This window comes from Barbus barbus (genome assembly GCF_936440315.1).
Source record: "Barbus barbus genome assembly, chromosome: 47".
NCBI classification, from domain to species: Eukaryota; Metazoa; Chordata; class Actinopteri; order Cypriniformes; family Cyprinidae; genus Barbus; species Barbus barbus.
In genome coordinates, this window is record NC_136725.1 from 6,376,849 (window position 1) to 6,397,809 (window position 20,961).

Below are 20,961 nucleotides of genomic sequence, written 5' to 3' on the forward strand. Positions count from 1 at the left end.
CACAATATTGGCTTTAACATTATGATTATTCCACAGTAGGAGCTATCCTAAATTAATTAACAGATCAATAAGAATGACAAAAACGAGCCAGAACAGATTCTGCAGCTTTAAGATTTAAGAAGGTGTCATTACTGCTACTAAAGTCCAAGCATACTGAATAATATGAATGAAGAGGTTGGGCAATTTCTGAGACTGTGGTATGAATATGCATGAAGGGGCGGGGTTACCCGACACACGCCCGTGACGCTGTTTAGATGACAGATTTGCAGGTACAGTGATTTAAAGTTAACTATGATTTAAAGTCGTGCAATGGACGTACTTTAGGGAATATTAATTCTATAAGACATTTAAATTGATCTGAAATGCAATGAAACATGTGGATTCACATTTCCTTTGAGCAAAAGTTTTTGTGGAGCGTGTTTGTGCTTCTCTCTTTGACTGGTGGAGAGGCTTTCGGAGGTGAGTGTCAGAAGATTACGAAATATATCATATAATATAATATGATATAATGATCAGTTTATATTTTTATTTTGAGACTAAAACAACCTATAGTTTTGTTTTCAGTAGTTAATATATCTAAAATAATTTCAGTTTGGCTTTAATAATTCCGTTATAGTCAGTCTACATAAAATATAAACAATAATTCATAAACGACACATTTGGAGATAGTGACATATAAGGAGTAATTAATACCTCACTGTACAAAGTCACTTCTGCACATGTCTGATATGGGATTAGATATAATCCGATTTGGCCAAGACAAATAGAGAGTAATCTGCAATTCAGTGCACCCTAACATTGCTAGAGAGATGAGATAATGTTGCTTTAAGCCTTTAAAAATATGAACCCCAGCACTTAAATACTTTTATGAGTGTAATTCTTCTGTTTTGAAGTTATACATTGGCTATTTAAAGTTATGTAAACATTAATGTGATGTATCTTTATCCCAGTGCCCATGCATTAGGATGGATACCATGGACTCACTGTTTTTTGAATAGGTGTTTATGTTTGCTGCCACTTTGTGCTGCATGACTAGTTTATACAGTAACTTGGACATACTTTTACAATCTGTCCCTCACAGTTTAAATAATCAAATTTGAGCAATCTAATTAGTAAAAATTCCTTGCCCTACTAACTCAGTATGGTTAGCATTTTGAAAAGCATGTTCATCCCCAGTCACTGTGCTAATCCCTATTGACTCCTTTGACACAGTGCTCTAGAAATTAGGCAGTACTACTGCGCTCCTAAAAGGCGTTCTGCACATTTAAATGCATTCATTGAATTCTGATAAAGCATTAGAGGGTTGCAGACACAACAACACTTAGTCTAAACTACATTAGGCACAGAGCAGCAGCTGTCACAGAGCTGTTCAGGCCAATAAAATCTCTTAATTTACTGGGGGCATCTCAGATACATGCACTATGCAAGAATATTCCACGCACCTATGAGGAGAGACAAAAGCTGAGGGGATGAAATTAAGTCATTTAAATGTATGCGTTGTGGTTCTTAATCAGCTAGACATATTGCCCTCTGGCGGTTTTTTTTAAGGAATGTGTCCTTTGCCCTTACTGTTGTTAACTGCAAAATGGGGAACAAATGTGTCATGTTTATGTATATGCTCTATTAAGCAGTGGGATTATAAAACATGTGCATCAATAGGGGTTCTATAAAAAAAACAACTAATTCTAGTACAAATTACTTTGCAGCTTCTTTCTACGGAGATGGGTTTGTGCATTTGAAAGCAGTTGAGTTGTCTAGTCAGACGTCGTTCCATGTACGATTTCGAACCTCTGGACCCAGTGGCCTGCTGTTCTTGGCAGCTGGGGAGACGGACTTCCTCTGGGTGGGGCTGCATTCTGGCAGAGTACAGGTGATTAATTAAATGCATTACATTTAAATGATTTTACTAAAAAGAGATCTTCATATACAACACTATTTATAGATATAGACTTTATTGTAACCTGTGATTTGATGTTTTATAACATTTAATTACATATTATTCATTATCTCTTAAATGCATTTGTTTTTTTAGAATAGAATATGTATCGATTTCAGTGATAAGTCAAAAACAGAAATAATATTTTAGCATAAAAAACAGTACAATTATTGTCTAAGATCACTGCAGTTTTGCAACTGCTGTAAGAGGCTGAGATTACTTAGTGAAATGTTGCATATGTTGATCAGTTCAGATGAATCGGCTAAACTACAGTATGTTGAAATCTTATATGAATACTGAGCTTAAATTTATTCCCATCTATGGCAGTTACATTCATTTGACTTGTAATAAGGTACACACTCAACACAGATATTTTTTGCCCACAGGCAAAAACAAAAGGCAAGTGATTTCTTGTTGCTTCCAGACAAAAAAGGTCTGTTATAATAATAATAATAATAATAATAAGTTTTATTTATATAGCGCCTTTCCAGTGCTCAAGGACACTTTACAATGTACATTTAACAAAGAAGAGACAATTCACGTAAGCATAGATGGATAACAATAAGTATAGATACAGTAAAGGAGAATTATATGGACAGGGCAACATACCGATAAAGAGTCAAACATAACAAAAATACAAATACAAAGCAGAGCAGACTGAAGCGACAAAGCATGAAAAGAACAAGTTCATTAGACAAAGCATGGTATCAGTAATCAAAGGTATAGCATTCAGAAAACAAGTGAGTTTTGAGTAGTGATTTAAATTCTGAGATATTGTTAATACAGCAAAGTGAGCGAGGGAGGGAATTCCAGAGTTTGGGTGCAATAATACTGAATGATCTGCCCCCCATTGAAGAAAGGCGGTGCCGAGGGACAACGAGAAGGCCAGAGTCAGAGGAACGTAGTGAACGAGTCGGGGTGTAGGGGACAAGCAAATTACACAGATAAGGGGGAGCTAAGCCATGCAAGGATTTAAAAGCGAGCAGGAGAATTTTGAATTTAATACGGTAGGCAACTGGGAGCCAGTGGAGATCATACAAAATTGGGGTGATGTGAGCAGAACGTTTGGTATGAGTGAGTATTCTAGCAGCAGAGTTTTGAATGTATTGTAATCTAGAGATGGAGCTGGCAGGTAAACCAATGAAGAGGGCATTACAGTAATCAAGACGTGATGAAACAAATGCATGGATAATCGTTTCAGCATCTATGGTACTGAGGAAAGGACGGAGTTGGGCAATGCGGCGTAAATGAAAGAATGCAGATTTAGTGATGAAGTTAATATGAGACTGAAAGGAGAATGTGGAGTCAAAGATTACACCTAAATTTTTAACAATACTTGAAGATTTGATGGGAGAGCCTGCAATCTCACAGGTGAAATTGGTAGAAACACTGCGGGTAAGTGTAGGAGTTCCAATAAAAATGATCTCAGTTTTATTTGTGTTAAGTTGCAGAAAATTTAAATTAAGCCAATCTTTTATGTCTTTCACACAAGCAGAGATTTTATCAATTTGGGCAGGTAGAGCAGGTGTACAGATAGAGTAAAGTTGAATGTCATCAGCGTAAAAATGATAATTAAGACCATGACGTTGTAAAATCTGACCAAGTGGTATTATGTAAATTGTGAATAATAATGGGCCAAGAACGGACCCCTGGGGAACACCTCGCTTCAGGGGGACAGCGGGCGATCGAAAATCCTTAACGGAAATGTAGAATTGTCTGTCAGAGAGATAGGAAAGAAACCAGGAAAGAGCAGTACCAGAGATACCCAGATCAGAGAGACGAGAAATAAGTAATTCATGGGAAACGGTATCGAAGGCAGGTCTAAACCTCCACGTGCATCACTGTACTGACAAGTCTTTTCATGCTAAGAAATACTGACATGGTGACTCTGTTGCCTGCAGTTAATGCAGGTTTTTAAAGTTTTTTTTAGCAATATCTTTTAAAAAGATTATTTCCTATATTACTATAAAAATCTTCTGTCCATCTCTGTCAGGTGCGGATTCAGCTTGGATCTGGGGAACGGACTGTTCGTTCTGAGAAGGGTTTCTCCTTGAATGATCTGACCTGGCATACATTAGAACTTCAACATGATAATGACAACATCTCTTTTACTGTGGACAAAAACTCTATAACGTCTGCTAAGATGCCAGGACCTGACTTTGAACTGGATATCCAGGATGGACTTTTTGTTGGTGGTGTCGGGGGTCTGGAAAAATCCTACCTCTCAGCAAATGAAACTCCTTTTGGCTTTCGGGGATGTTTGGATGAGGTTCTGTTCAATGAGCATAACCTCCTGTCCTCCCTTAGGCCTTACTCTGGATACAAAATGATTCATGAAGTGTCGCTTGGTTGCAGCCCACAGTTTTCAGCCACTGTCAACAATTCTATAAGTTTTTTCAGTTCCAAAGCATACATGTCCCTGCCAACATGGGATGTACCCCAAGAGGGTGTATTTGAATGTGAACTGCATACAGTACATTCAGAAGGGATTCTTTTATACAGCTCTGCAGGAAACGGTAACTATTTTGCCCTGGAGATCCAAAAGGGTCACCTTGTTTCTATCATTAAAATAGGTGCAACCAAGACAGCATTGCGTTCCTTGATGGTTGTCAATGATGGGGCATGGCACATTTTGCGGCTCTATTTGTCTCCTTTGAATCTTCAGTTTACTTTGGGTTTGGAGATGCACAATTCTAGCTTTGGGATAAATGCCAGTGCGTTACAGTTTACTGGACCTCTGTTCCTCGGTGGGGTCGATGTCAGCACTTACACAGAAGTCCGCAAGAATGGATTGCTCTCTATGGTAGGGAAGCGTACAAGAGGAGGTTCGTTCAAAGGCTGTCTTAGGAATATCAGAGTCAATTACCAAAGGATGGGCCTTCCAAAAGCATTGGTCACTAAGGATATTTCTGTTGGTTGTGAACCACAAAAACAGCTTGGACCCAGTACCACAGGTCCATCAGTTATTACCATAGATTCGGAAAATATCACAGATGCCCTACCTGAAATGGACAAGAAAAATTTCCTTTTACTCAAGGATTTGGAAGTTCTTGAAGGCGGACGGGCACCACTTGAGTCTAAACACATTAAGATTAATCTAGAGTTCCGTAAGCTTGGGATCCGTCAGTCACAGATTATGTTTCACGTTGAAGAGCAACCGGTCCATGGGCAACTCCGACTGGATGTTGACCCTGACCTGGGTGAAAACACCTTCAGTATTCTGGATCTCTTGCATGGAAGGGTTATGTATGTTCATGGAGGATCTGAGGACTTACGTGACTTTTTCATGTTTTCCATCTTCACCAACAGCAAAAAGGAAGTGCCTAGCTTTCTCAAAGGGAACCGTCTACACAGATTTAACATCAGCATCACACCTGTCAATGATGCTCCTGAACTTACCCTTCCTGAGGGCAGTCTCTTCATTCTTCTAGAGCGCTCAAGACGTCGTATGAGCACAGATGTCCTCAGGGTCATTGACCCTGACAGTAACTCCATAGACCTGATGTTCTCAGTCCTTGGAAACCTGAATGCTGGTTCAGGCTTTCTAGAAATTGAGGAACAATCAGGCAGAGCAGTTAACTCATTTTCCCTAAGTGATCTAGAGCAGGGTAAAGTGAGTTATGTTCATAAAGGTGTCAAGAACGCCAGAATGGCGATTAGGGTGAGTGATGGGGACAAGTTAAGCAACACAGTGGTACTCAGGATCATCGCTGTTCCCCTAGAACACAAGGTTGCCAACAACACCGGAGTAGAGGTAACCCAAGGTGAAGCAACCTTTATTAGTAACAAACATCTTGCTGTTCAAGTCAATGTTCCTAAACAAGCAGTGGACATTCGCTATGACGTCACAGTGCCACCAATCTATGGTGAGGTTCAAAGGCTGCATTCAAGTGGGCAGTGGAAGCAAACAAGCACATTTACGCAAAAACTCCTGGAAAAGGAGCGTCTTCGATATCTCAGCACCTTCCATGGGACGCAGCAAAGTAATATCACTGACAGTTTCAAATACAAAGCCACAATCGGCTCAGTCATTACGGACGAGTTTTTGTTTTTGATTAGAGTACGCTGGATTCGTTATAGAATCACCAGAAATAAGGTGGAGATAGATGGTGAACAGAAAGTCACATTGACACCTCAACAATTCCATGTTGTTATCAAGGGTGCAAGACTTTTGGAAAATGACCTATACATTCGTTTATTGACATTACCAAGAAAAGGGCATCTTGTTCTCGGTAATAAGATTTTAAAAAAGAACTCAACTTTCAGCCAAGATGACATTACTAATCACAAGTTGCAATATGAGCTCTTAGAAAGGCCAGTTGATGATACAAGAGACATGTTTCACTTTCAGGTATTCTCAAAATTTGCCCTGTCAGGGATTCATGAGTTCAGAATCAGTATCAAAGCAGATATTCATAACATCATTTTAAAAAATCATGGACTTTCTCTCTTGGAAGGGGAGAGCAAGGTCATTAATAAGGCAATGCTTTTCTCAGAGACACCCAGCTCTAGAGCAGTACACTACATTGTCACCAGCAGCCCTAAACATGGGGTACTGAACAGAATAAATCTCTTTAATTCCTCCGCCAGCAGTGACAACATAATAGAGTTCACCAATCAGGACATTTCAGAGGAACGCATCTTGTATGTCCATGATGATAGTGAAACCACCCATGATGCATTTACATTCCTGGCCTCTTTTGGCTCTCTGAAAAACAAGTCCCAAGGCACGGAGGGTACATTTAATATTTCCATCCAGTTGGTTAATGATCAGAAACCCATCCGTGCTGTGGATAAAGTTTTCCACGTGGTGCGTGACAGCCAGCGGTTGCTTACACTGGAAGATTTGTGCTACCATGATGCTGACACAGACTTTGATGACAAAGATCTGCTTTATACCAGACGAAAGATCCCTATGGGTGAGCTGGTCCTGGTAAATGACACCACACACAAGCTTTATCAATTCCATCAGAAAGACTTAGAAGAGAAGAGAGTGCTGTTCATTCACAAAGGGGTGAGTTATGGCCGCTTTGTCCTCTTTATATCTGATGGGAAGCACTACACATCAACAATACTTGAAGTGTCGGCCCATGATCCATTCGTTAAGGTGGCAAACAACACGGGTCTTTTGGTCCAGAAAGGCCAGATGGCCAGTTTAGGAGTTGCTAATTTCAGTATCTCCACTAATATGGATGTCAGGCATGATGAAGAAGTGGTCTTTGAGGTGTTTCTACCACCGAGCCATGGGACTCTTTACTGCAATGATATAAAAGCAAATTCTTTTACACAACATGACTTGAAGATGGGCCATGTATTGTATCATCACGATGACAGTGAAATACTGGAGGACTTTTTTAACTTCACCAGCAAGGTTAAAGGCCTCCGTTTGGATGTAAGTGTGCCAGTTAAGGTGTACCTTGAGAGTTATCAGAAGCCTCCAACAGTCATTCACAATAACCCAGTTGTGGTGGAAGAAGGAAATCCTGTCAAAATCAACAGGGAAATTCTTCAGGTTAGTTTTGCTTTATTAAAATCATTTTCAGATACCTTGACTATGAAATGTAGACTATTATCTATTTAATGTGTATATGTGGTGTGTTCCAGGTCGTTCATGAGGATAACAAACCTTTTGAGATTGTGTATACTGTGAAGGTGGCACCCACTTACGGTTTTATTCGGATATCTATGCTAGAAGAGGATCACTACCGTGGCAGTCAGGAGTATCCCATCCAAAGCTTTTCGCAGGGTGATATCAATGAAGGGCATGTTGAGTATGTTCAAACCAAGCGTGGATGTGTTAATGACTCCTTCTCACTTGACATAACCAATGGCGTTCTAACAGTCCGTGACCTTGTAGTCATAATGGATATTATCCCCTTGCACATCCCACTAGAGGTGTCCAATATGACACTGATAGAAGGGTCTTCTAAAGCTCTCACTCAGGACATCATCAAAGTTGTCAGCCGACACTTTCATGGACTCCAGATCTTCTATCTTGTAACCGAGGGGCCTCATCATGGACGAATTGAACACTCAAGGATTCCTGGTGTTCCAATTCCGTCTTTCACAAGGGCTCAAGTGAGTTTCTATTCATTACTTTGTTTCTCTTCTCTCCCATACAACAAAGATTAAAACAAGGCAATAAATCTATCAGTTTATATTAGTAAATTACATTTGTATAATCATTATGAAAGGATAATATTCACTAGTATTTTTTATAATAAATGTTGTTACAAAAAAATAATTGTATTCTTTCTTTTGCCACAGGCTGAACAGGGATTCATATACTATGTCCATGATGGAAGTGAGACCATGACTGATAATTTTACAGTGGTGGCCAATAATACAGATATCCGGAAGCAAAGTTTGCCATTTGTGGTTTATGTCAATATAACACCCATAAATGATGAACCTCCAATTGTAACTGTCAACAGAATTCTCAAGGTGAGGTTTTTCCTTTAAGCTAATGTGTAATCTTCTTATCATTTAATTTCACAAATACTACACATATAAGTTATAAAACAAAAACACACCAAAACAGTAAAACATGAGTGCAAACTGGATTTTTCAAATGACAGATTTAATCTTCTTCCCACAGACCCAACAAATTTGTGCACTAGCACTGAAATAGTGGTACATTCATCTAATATAGGTTTGGCACGTATTGTTTTTCCATTTTCATCATGGAAAAAAGCACTGGTTAAAACCATCTTGTACTGTGTGGAGGCCTAGACTTTAGATGCCCACTTTGGCCAGCAGGAGGCTCAGTAAACACATTCTAAAATAGCCTCTGGTGGGGAAAAAAAAATAGTTTCTAGTGAAAAATGTCAAACCTCACCTTGCAAAACATGACCAGAGCTGACAGCATCATGCTTTTTTCAATAGGTGTGGGAAGGTTCTGTGACAGAGATAACCACTGAAGACCTCAGTGCTGAGGATCCAGATTCTCCTCCTGAGAGCCTAGAATTTATCATCACTCCACCAAGTAATGGGCATCTAGCCCTGAAGAGCGCCCCCTCCAGGCCAGTTCTGAACTTCACCCAAGAGCATATCAGTCATGGCCAGCTGGTGTTTGTACATAGTGGTTAGTTTACGTTATAAAGTGCCCATAAGATTTGATAACCCTTTTTCCTTGATCTCTCAGTAGGTCTGTGGTATTTATGTTTTGACAGGTGCCCTGTCAGGAGGATTTCACTTTCAAGTCAATGATGGGGTAAACTTTGCTCCAAGGCAAATCTTCAGTGTTGCAGCCCAATCTCTGGTCATCAGCTTAGAGAAAAATCAAGAGCTCAAAGTTTTCCCAGGTTTGATTTTATTGTGCATTATAGAATATTCAGGACTTTATTTTGCACTGCTGTTAATGCTATACACTTTTTAGTAGAAAGGAGGTAGCAAGGGTGCCGTTCATATGAAGCAATAGGGTAGAAAAATAACAAGATATTGTAGCAGACTGCAGCAGCTGGACTGGATTGTAAAAAGTGAAACTCAGACTAGCCTAGTCATTGAAACAGTAATGGTGCAATTGTATGTGTGATGTGAAGGACGTATTTCCTGTATCCGTCTACAGGGTCTTCAAAGTTAATCACTGAAGATGAGCTGCTGATAATTACAAATGACTTTGATGATATTTATGGCAATCGCACCATCACATACACTGTGACCTCACCTCCAAGATTTGGCAGCTTGATTTGGAAACAAGATGAAAATTCCACAGAAGAAATCTCATCCTTTACCCAACACATGGTATTTATGAAATCTGCTTCTGAGTTTAGTTGGCTGATGTTAAAATGTGTACTTCTTTTCAAAAGTATGTTCACATGGGAGTGTTCTTCAATTCCAGAGAGGAATTGGTGCAGGATAGGTGCATTGCTAAGACAAAAGCAAACTACTTTTGAACTAGCAAGTTCTGCTAATGTTTAACATTTTAAATGCTCTACCACAGATGTCATTCAGCATACACTCTTAAAAATAAAGGTGCTTCGCGATTCCATAGAAGAACCTTTTAGTCTAAATGGTTCCATGAAGAACCTTTAACATCTGAAGAACCTTTCTGTTTCACAGAAGGTTGTGGCAAAAGAAGGTTCTTCAGAACCTTTTAAGCACCACAGAGTGTAGATGTTTTGAAGATAAATATGATTTCAAGGATGTTAATTTCATGTAATTTCAGCATAACATTAAGTTGTTCTGACAGAAATTGTGTTGTGACGTATCTGTATAGCCACCAACTTAAGCAAGTCTGCACATGACGGCTGTATGCCATTTTCATGACATCATCACCATCCCATATCTGCAGCCCAAATTAATTTTTTTGGCATCATAATTTTTGTTTGGGCAGTAAGAAATTTAGTTGTAAACTTCACTCTCTTGCATGTTATCTGAATCAACCACACAAAGGAAATGCTTGAGCATATGGCCAAATCTTCTAGTGATTTGCTTCTTCTTTAAGTTGATTTATTTTAAAAATGTGATATTAAATAACATTTATCCACCTTTTTCCTGAACGTGAAAGTCTCGCCCAACTAATACTGGAACGATGGTTTAGATTTCCAGTCTCTGGTGTTTCTAGACAAATTCTAGTCAAAACGTATTTTCCGAGCTCGTAATATAAAATTGACCCTTGAAAATGGTTTTAAAAAGCACATGACACCATAGTTTCATCACATTATATTGTTGCAATGTCCGTCTTTGTGCAGTTACTCAACTATAGTTGAGTAAGTTGATGACATGGTTAGATGACATGAAGCGGTTAGCTGCATTGAAAACACATAAGCACACATATCCCTCATACAGCTCCCGATCGGGGCGAAATTTAAGGCATTTTGTCCACAAAACCCATTATTTTATTATTTTACATATTGTATTTTAACTTAAGCATTGCAGATTTGCTTTTGCGCAAAACAAGTACTTTACAGGAATTCTTGAATTTTATTGCTGTTACTGTGCCAGCCAACAACAGCACAGCTTAACCCTGCGCACATTATATTTAGTTATGCTGAAAAAGTTTTAGTTAAATTCATTCAGTCGATCTTTACACCATTTTAACATGAATTTCTATGGAGACGGGAACACGAGAGCATCCAAACGGAAGTTAGAATCCATCATGACGCCTCTCATAGGTTACTCAGGAAAAAGGTGGATATGATCATTCTATCTTATAAATAAACTAAATGACTTGTGTTATTTTAGGTGAAAGAAAGTGCTGTGCTGTATGCACAGACTAAACCTGTTTCATGGACCGCTACAGATTCCTTCACCTTCACTGCGTCATGCCCCCCAGCATTCCTCCAAGGTCATACCTTTAATATCCACATCTCCTATGAAAATACAGGCCCGGAGCATAGGAGTGCACTCTTAACAAATACTGGTAATGATTTCTGACTTCTGGTTATTTTAATCTGAAAAACAATTTAAAAAATAATATGATTACCTCTATATTAACAACACTAACATTCATATTTGTTATTTAGGTGCTGTTGTTGCTGAGGGTAGTAGTGTTCTCATTGATAAATCAAAATTGGATGCCACAAACATTTTGGGAAAATTAGATGAAGCAGAATGCAATTTCTTTGAGGTCTGGTATGAAATCACCTTTCCACCCCACCATGGTACAATTGTTGTAGGTGAAAAGAACCTGACACATCAAAGACCAAAGTTCTCTCAATTCAACCTCCATAAGCATGGAATCATATACGTACATGATGACTCAGAGACCACTCATGATAACTTCACCTTTGATGTGTGGCTAATCCCCAGAGGAAAGCCTGCTCAACGACCTCAGAATACAGATTATATAGTATCTGAAATATTTAACATCACTGTGACCCCTGTTAATGACCGGCCTCCTGTGCTCAAGACAGGATCTCCTCGACTCAAAGTAGTCAAAGGGGACACTGTGACCTTGGATCCTGAGAACCTTTATGTGGAGGACCAAGACACTCCACCTGAGGAACTTTATTATACTGTAATCAGCAAGCCCAAAAATGGCTTCCTTGCTTTGGAGGGTCAGCTCAATAAGTCTATCAGCACCTTTACCCAAGCTGATGTAAATCAAGGAAAGGTGCACTTTGTACAAAAAGGGGAACTCTCATCAGGGGTCATCTACTTCAGCATCACTGATGGATTCCACAGACCACTCTACAAGCTCTTCAGTGTAGAGGTAGAAAACATCACCGTCAGTGTGGTCAACAACACCGGACTGAGTCTATTGCAAGGCCAGACCACAGTGACTGTGACATTTGAAAACCTGGCCGCAGTATCCAATGAGAGACATGCATCCATTAAGTATTTAGTTACAAGCCCACCAAGTCATGGGAGTGTCATGGTTATGGAAGAACGGGTCACACACTTTGACCAAGAGGACCTGCACACGGGCAGAGTATTTTATAACATGAGCGACCTGTCATCCCCTCAAGACTGCTTTGAGTTCACGGTCTTCACATCTGAGAGTAACCTGACCAACCAGGTGGTCAACATCACAGTCAAGCCACTGATCCACCTTGGAGAGCATGTCAGGATCCCAGATGGCATCCCAGTGAAGCTACGAAAGGACGTCCTGGATGCAACAGAATTGGCCTCCCTTAGTGCTAGTGATCCCATTTTTGAAATCCTTGAGCCACCGAAACATGGAAAGCTAGTCAAAGTCACATTTGACCTTGGAGGAGCCTCTCACTCGGTGGAGTCCTTCTCATTCAGGGATGTGGAACAAGGCAGAGTGGCTATTGAGGAAAACATCAACTTCCATGGCATTTATGGCAACACAACAGCACCCAGGTACAACATCACAGCGGTCCATCCACTTAATGACTCATTTGTTTTTCTTTTGAAGGCAGCCAACGTCCAGCCTGCTATGGGCGAATTTGTGTACCTAGTATTACCTTATGACCCCATTACAGGGAAGCATATGCTTTCAGAGTCGACCAAGTTGCCGACGTTGAACAGAACAACAAATGCTATGCACCCTCCATCTCACATAGATCCATCAACAAGACCACACAGGACTGCTTCAAAGCTAAAACCTCGAAACCGCTGGGGGAACCACACACGAAGCAGATCCACGGTTCCTCACGTGCCCCGTACCACTATGAGCAAGTTGGATCCCTCCCCGAAAAATACTTTAGTGAGGATGGAGTCTGTACCGAGACCTGCATCTGATCCCTTGCTCATCATCCTCCCACTTCTGGCCTGCCTCCTCCTGATTGTTATTCTTGTGGTTCTCATACTTGTTTTCCGGCACCGCAGGGAAAAGCGGGCCCATCCAGCAATGATACAGGATCTGACAGGGAACCCTGGTGAAGATACTTTAGCCAGAGGCCCGTATTTGGGTCAGCCTGAGAGAAGTCTCACTGTTCCTTCGGTTATAGTAACCCCTCTCACTCTGAGTTGCCCGGATAGTCCTGTTTTACAGGAAATACATGATGCAGCCATGGTGCCAACAATTGAACAAGCTGCGTCTCCATTTCTCCTTTGCACATGGAATCCTCTTAACCCTGATTCTGCCCAGCAATGTTCACAAGCAACAGCACCCCTTAAACAAAACCAACACTGGGTTTGACTCAACTCTTTTTATCACATCCAGATGTTGCTTGAACCAATTTTGTGAACTATCATTGTGCATGACCATCATCGGAGACAAATCTTAGCATTACTGGCAGAAGAAAGTAAGCTTCTAAGTTTCATACCATACATTGAGAAACGTAAATATCTAATCATACTATTGCTGACATTTGGTTTTTAACCTTGCAGACTCTGAAGGTCTCTTGGCTTAGTTTCAAGGGAAAGATCGCCAAATAACTACAATTTTAACAATAACTTTTTATGTTAATCCTATTGTTTCAGTTTTGTCCTGCCACAGCTTAGATGTTTTTGTGGTTTTGATATTTTTGTTGTTGTTTTGTTTCTTACAAAACACAGATGGCCACAAAATCTTATTACAGGGTCAGAATATTTAGCAGTTAAATTTTCCAGCATACATTGCCAGACAAAATGTGCAAAAATTGTACCTTTAGTTTGTCACTGGGCAGGACCCTCAAAGGTACACTTAAAGGAACACTCCACTTTTTTTGAAAATAGGCTCATTTTCCAACTCCCCAAGAGTTGAGTTTTACCGTTTTCGAAACCATTCAGCCGATCTCCGGGTCTGGCGGTAGCACTTTTAGTGTAGCTTAGCATAGATAATTGAATCTGATTAGACCATTAGCATCTCACTCAAAAATGACCAAAGAGTCTCGATATTTTTCCTATTTGAAACTTGACTCTTCTGTAGTTACATTGTGTACTAAGACTGACAGAAAATGAAAAGTTGTGATTTTCTAGGCCGATAAGGCTAGGAACTATACTCTCATTCCGGCGTAATAATCAAGGAACTTTGCTGCCGTACCATGGGTGCAGCAGGCGCAATGATATTACGCAGCGCTTGAAAATAGTCCCCAGCTAGGTAACTAGTTATGATATATGACTATTTTCAGGCGCTGCGTAATATCATTGAGCCTGCTGCACCCATGGTACGGCAGCAAAGTTCCTTGATTATTACGCCGGAATGAGAGTATAGTTCCTAGCCATATCGGCCTTGAAAATCGCAACTTTTCATTACCCGTCAGTACACGATGGTACAAAGGTACACCTTTGAAGGAACTACCCTAGTGACAAACAATGGGTTTTTGCACATTTCTTTGATAATGTGCTATGGATAGAGCGAATGAACAATGTTTAATTCAGTTCACTGAATACAGTATAAACCAAATGTTATCATAAATTTAAATCCTTTGCCACATTTTAGAGGTCTAACACCACAAGTGTTTACATCCAATGTTCTTGGTTTTATAAAATACTGATATCGGTCACTATTCTACTTAACCCTTCAAGTAGTAACAATACATTATTATTTAAGCAATCCTATAATCATTAAAACAATAAAGTATTGTTATTATATGCAAGCCTACAAGTAAGTGGAATAGGGAAGGTAAAGTTTAATTCAGTTTATTTGTTATTATATAAAATGCAAGACATAGAATAACTACTACTTCTACAAGATAACCAAATTGAATATTTCTTTCACAGTTTCTCTCTAAATGGTTTTCATAAAGCACTATAGCTTCCCTAATGCCTTATGTGTATTTATATGATCACATTTACTGTAAACAAAGTCTGTCTGAAAGTAATGAAATTGAAGAGAGAACTGAAACTCCTTAAAAGAACACTCATTTTAAAGAAGTGACTAAAATTTAAATATTACGCTGACCACAAAAACAAAACCACCCTCAGAAATATTGCACCATAAATTTTACATTCCTAGCAAGATTAGCAGGAGATACAACAGAAATGTTCTTTGACAATCTGTGTTTGTTATTTTGTAATACCTGTAATTTACTATGGACTACAGATTTATGAATGTTTACATGTATGTTTATATTTATGTCTGTGTAATAGAGAAAGTATCTCTGAGTTAGATGCATTAATGTAAAAATGATTTTCATGTATAAATCTATGAAATAATAAAATGTATGTAAATACTTTTTTTATGTAATACTTTGGCCAGTTTTGAAATGTAATAAAATAATGTATGATTAATACAGTATATAACATATATTTGTGTAGTGTAGTCCTTCTTTTTCTCCTTAGCATTGTTTTACGTGCAATATGTGTGGGCTTGTTAGTGATCAGGGTGTGGGAATAAATTCTTCATGATTAAGGACCTAAGTGTGTGGAAAGAGACGTCTAACTTTAGCTCTGATAAATAATTCAAACGCAGTGAGAGGTTGACTGCTCCGAGCAGCCCAGTTTTTTCTCCCTAGTAAGCACAGAAACTAATAATGGTACAATCTCCTTCAAGAGGTCATTTGATTGGAGCTCTGAGGCCTGAGTATGCTGAGTCTTCCTTGATGGTTGATTATGTTTCAATTTTTTATTCTTTTTCAACGGTTCTTAAAACCTTTTTATGTGACAGACCACTTAAAAGAGTAAAACAAAAATTGTGAAACCCCTAATAACTCAAATCTCATGTGGGGCTCTCATTGGTCATCCTTTTTACCAGTTTGTTTTTGTTCTTGTTTGAAATGAACTAGACCACTACTGTTACTGAATTTACAAGTCAACTATTCTCAAGCTAAAAATTTGGAATAAACACTATAATATAACTGTTACACTGACCTTAAGTTTATTAATTGGATGATTAATGTTGGTGCTTTTTGTCAAATATATATCTATATTTAGGTCTGTTTTGTTAAACCAGCCAATAACATCTGGCAGACCATTGGGAATCTTTCACGGACCACCAGTGGTCCAGAGTTTGAGAACCACAGTTCCATTTTTAAGGTTTCACTTCAATTTTTCTTGCTCATACAGCTGGTAATGGTACTGAGCTCTTAAAATATACTTAAACAAACTAAAATACTTGTGTTGTAACATGGGAGAAAAAGTCTAAACTGAATAATGAAAGTGCTGGTAAACTAGTACAGTTAGGGATCCTCTCTGCCTCGTCTGGAATGTCCTCTAGATAAAGAGGGTTCAGCCCATGTTTTCTAGGTCATTGTTCCTTTGCACTTCTCCTCCAGGGCTGAGAAACTGTGTCTCGTCTTTCTCTTGCAAGCTCTTAATGTAAAACAGACACAGGCCTCTCCTTCACAGCAAATTAGATAAAGATGAATAAAAGTATAACTTGCAGAGACTGACAAGGATCATAAACAACCATACTTGACAGACCGACACAATAAGGCATTCAAATGCATAATGTATCTTTATATCTGTATTAAAATTCATTGGAATCAGAGGACAGTTCAGAAGACACAAATGCCTTTAATTAACATCACCACAGGTCCATGTCCATGGAATGAGTCCATTGACAGAATCGTATCAATACAGGCACACAATTGATCTATTTTGTTTATATCGACTGTAACTACTAAGCCGATTAAAATGTAAACTTAAAAATTGTGGTTATGTTTCAAGGGTTTCAACTCAAATCAATCATGTTATGTTTAATCAGATTATATAGTATTCTACATCTTAAGGACCATTGTCAGTTTCTGGCACACGTTGTCATCAAGTTCTCAAAGCCACCCCAAACACGACTACAAGACAGTAAGTGTACTTTAATGAGTCTATAATAAAAAGGCTGCTTATTTGTTTTATTTCAGTTCTCTCACAACACTGTGGGAATGTAATGTCCTAAGCCTGGTCATACATGTCCAAGGCTTCCTCCAACTTGCCTGTGATTTTCTGAAAGAAGCAGATCTGCTGCTGTAAGAAATGCTGCATCTGTGCCTTGAAGTCACGCACACGTACGCGATGAAAGTGCTGGATCTCAGCTAGCGTAGCGCAGGAGATGATGTTGCAGCGGTCGTGGATGCCTCCACCTGCAATGCCATCTTTTTCCTCCCCGTGTTTCTGGCTCTCCTTGGCCTTAGTGAGGGCTCCTGGAGAAAGACAGAAGTGAACAGAAAGAAAAAACAAAATAAAAAACAAGGAAAGCAATGGTTTAGTTAAAGTATTAAAGTCTACAACACCCAATCACATCTGCAAAAACACACATGCACTCTTTTGAACACATTAAACTGCAAGCTCTGACCAGTCAGGCTTCTGATTTATGGCTTACAGCTTCCTTTGGAATTTCTCAAGGAGAAATCAATATTCCCTGTGCACTATAAGTCATCTTGAAATGAACTCTTATTAACGTTCTAATTTCACATTCCTGGTCTTATTGCACAGGATTCAATGCATCTGACTTCACAAATACCTTCTGCTTTTCACTCCTCCATTCTGATATGCAACGCCTGCTTTTCATGATCCAATCAATTCCAGATGGAAAAAAATCCTGGCCTACATTTTTTTCTCACCAAATATCATGTTTCACCCTGGGATATTTCAGATTACGGAAGTAAAATAAGTCGTGAATGTAGTTTCACATCGATGTTAAGAAGACAATCACATACAGTACATAAAATATTTAGTTGTTACATCCAAGGCATCAGAATAATTATGTCTCTGTGTTAAAATGTAGTGCAAATGTTCACTGTGCTGGGGCCCTAAATTTAGGATTAGAGCCTTCAACACAAAAGCTTTCCCAGCATCAGTTGTTTTATGTAGACAAGCAATTTCTCTAACAAATCTGCGTTAACTATTTGCGTCATATAAACCCAGAGATATGATTCTACAGAAAAGAATGATATCAGTCAATTTTATGTCACAATAAATGAAAAACGAATAAGTCAGAAGTATACACTTCCCCCTCTAAAGGGATGTGGGAATTACAAAAGCGCTGGCGTCATTCCACCATACCAACACACATATCAAGCTGCAAGAGCTAGCAGGCCTCATATGCTCCCTCTCTCTCAAACCAGGGAAAAATCAGGACATGTCATTTGATATTCTGCTGAGAACCCGTTGCTATTTGCCATTAGTTAAATTAATTCATCTAAAAAGCAAACCGTTTTACATCAGCAGCTAGAACGCCATCCATCCATTTCAGAATAAGATGCTTCTTTAGTTTCATGAAATAGCAGTTAATGACTCTGATTTAGGTTTCCACTTAAATATTAACTTGAGGTATGGTGGGTTGGCTGGATAGTGCATCAATTCTTTAAGCTGATGGCATGCACATAAACTACTGACCTACTGACCTATATTCATTTTATGCCATGCCATTCTGACAAGTGGTATTTGAGCAAACACATGAGAAAAATCCCAAACCTTTCTGAACATGGATAATGTCTGGAAAGTTTGCAAGATGGCCCTGGTAAATCGCTAAAAGATCGGAAATTGGCTCCAAATCCTGACGGGGCTGCTCTGCGAAGTAATCCCCTATGGTCTCATAGACTTCTCCAGTGTGCGCCATGGCCTTGTTTAATGGCACTGAATATACTTGCTGGTCGAATTCAAAGGCCTGACTTAGAAGTCTGAAAGCCTGTCCAACTCTCTGATATTCCTTTTTAAAACCAGTGATCTGCTTTCTGGCAAATTCATTAATAGTGACGTTGAGCTGTATGATGTTTTCGTCCATTTTTTTGGTGAACGTTTTGAAACCATCTACGTTGCTTTCCACCTCTTGTAAGTCAAGCGGTAAAGCTGGAGGACAGATAGTGAGGAAGAAGTTAGCACCGAGTAAGTCGTCCTTCTCGGCCTTTCGCTTGCCTTGCTTCCAAGCTTTTTCATCATTGCTGCTGCAGGTAAGAAAATGCTGGAAAACGTCACACTTAGATAAAACAGGATGACTTGTCATGTGATTCATCCACCACATTAAACCTTTTCTCCTCTTTGAAATGAAATCCTCTTCGAATCGACCTGTGGCTTGTTTTTCGGGCAAGTGAGGAACCGAAATGACAGGGAATTTTTCTACAAGTCGCGCATAAAGCCAGTCAAAGTGCTTGTATCTTCTATTCACCTGGATTTGAGTATGACTAGGCGTGAGTCCATAGGACATATAACTCTTTATGCCTTTGAATTTGGTTTGTTTTGTAGGGTCGTCGATAGTGCAAGTGAATGGATATGGGCTCTCTTGCCATTCCGGACCGTACTGGCCCATAACCACAAATATTTTGTCTCCATCTCTGACCAAACCTGAAGCTTCACCCAAAACAAACGCCTCCCCGCCTGACTTTACAAAGGTTGAAAACCTATTGAGATTTTTCCCAACTGTTCCTGTGCTTTTGGACTGTTGTGCACTACCACGTCGAGAAGCTGGGGTGCTTGTAATGGGATATCCCGCTTGATTCACGCGTTTTTCAGGTTCATCCGCCGTTAGGCTGTCGTCCCAGTCATCGTCCCAATCCTCGTCGCTTCCCTGGCTCTGTTGCTGAAGATGTCCCTGGTAAACAGCAGAATGAGTGGGAGTCGATTCATTTGAGGTGTCCCTCCTCTGAGGACTAGTTTGGCAGTAATAGTCCTGACTAGCGGATGTCCCGTTACCGTGTAGTGATGTGTCAGTCTTTATAAACTCCACGTATGATGCAGGGAAGAGTCCCGTCTCACCTCTGCTGTTCGTGCCCTCCAACCAACCATCGACAACCTCTTCACTACACAGAGTTAGAAGTTCACTCTCTGTCACAGAGATCTCGCCGGGATTTTCTGCGATAAAGTCGTATAAAGCTCTCGCTCTGAGCGCCATAGTTGTGTGGAAACGCTTAGTAAACTCAGTTTACAAAGTTACAATACTCTCTCCTCCGCGCCGTCCTGTTAAATCAACCTCTGCAGGAATTTAAGCTCTCTGTTTTCTACAAAAACACGTCGAAAACTTTTGAAGTCATTATCTCGTGAAAACAGATTGAAATTCCTCTCAGAAGAGGATTGAAAAGTGGGTTTTGTGCCCGCCTGCCTCTCTTCGCTGAATGCGCTCCGTGGTCCAGAGCAGAATAATCGAGGGTGGAGCCAATCAGCCTGGGGTAACGAATAAACCCCAATACCCCTTCATTTGATCGAAGACATGTCATCTTATATATCATTATATGTTATTATTAACGCATCGTTAGATTTTATAACAACTTTGTTATCATGATATGTGACCACAAAACCAGTCATAAGGGTCAATTTTTCGAAATTGAGATTTATGCATCATCTGAAAGCTGAATAAATAATCTTTCCATTGATGTATGGTTTGTTAGGGCAATATTTGGCTGAGATACAACTATTTGAAAATCTGGAATTTGAGGGTGCAAAAAAAATAAAATACTGAGAAAATTGCCTTTAAAGTTGTCCAAATGAAGTTCTTAGCAATGCATATTACTAATCAAAAATGAAGTTTTGATATATTTACAGTAGGAAATTTACCAAATATTTTCATGGAACATCATATTTACTTAATATCCAAATGATTTTTGGCATAAAAGGAAAATTGATAATTTTGGCCCATACAATGTATTTTTGGCTATTTCTACAAATATACCCCAGCGATATATAATATACATCACATATAATGATCAGTATGTATAGCACAATCACTATCAGTAATTATTTATAACTATTAGAATGTTCATTAATATTTTTAAACAATTAATGTAAAAATGAGTGTTAACTGAATACTGAGTAAAAAAAAAATA

At 39.2% G+C, this 20,961-nt stretch overlaps 2 protein-coding genes across 2 annotated transcripts; one reads left to right on the forward strand and one right to left on the reverse strand.

The window, feature by feature from the left end:
* Nucleotides 1-374: 374 nt before the first annotated feature.
* On the forward strand, nt 375-13,487 carry LOC306865826 (chondroitin sulfate proteoglycan 4-like; the record flags this gene model as incomplete). Its single annotated transcript, XM_079410654.1, has 10 exons — nt 375-459; nt 1,707-1,870; nt 3,930-7,448; nt 7,541-8,014; nt 8,204-8,380; nt 8,822-9,020; nt 9,109-9,240; nt 9,504-9,679; nt 11,123-11,300; nt 11,404-13,487. 10 exons carry the CDS (start codon nt 375-377, stop codon nt 13,485-13,487), a joined length of 7,188 nt encoding a protein of 2,395 aa, XP_079266780.1.
* A 2,360-nt stretch (nt 13,488-15,847) lies between these two features.
* snx18b (sorting nexin 18b) lies at nt 15,848-20,274 on the reverse strand. Its single transcript, XM_079409907.1, has 2 exons — nt 18,620-20,274; nt 15,848-17,346 (listed from the first exon to the last, which is right to left on the reverse strand). The coding sequence occupies exons 1-2, from the start codon at nt 20,031-20,033 to the stop codon at nt 17,099-17,101; spliced, it is 1,662 nt and encodes a 553-aa protein (XP_079266033.1). The 5' UTR covers nt 20,034-20,274; the 3' UTR covers nt 15,848-17,098.
* Between the last annotated feature and the right edge of the window lie 687 nt (nt 20,275-20,961).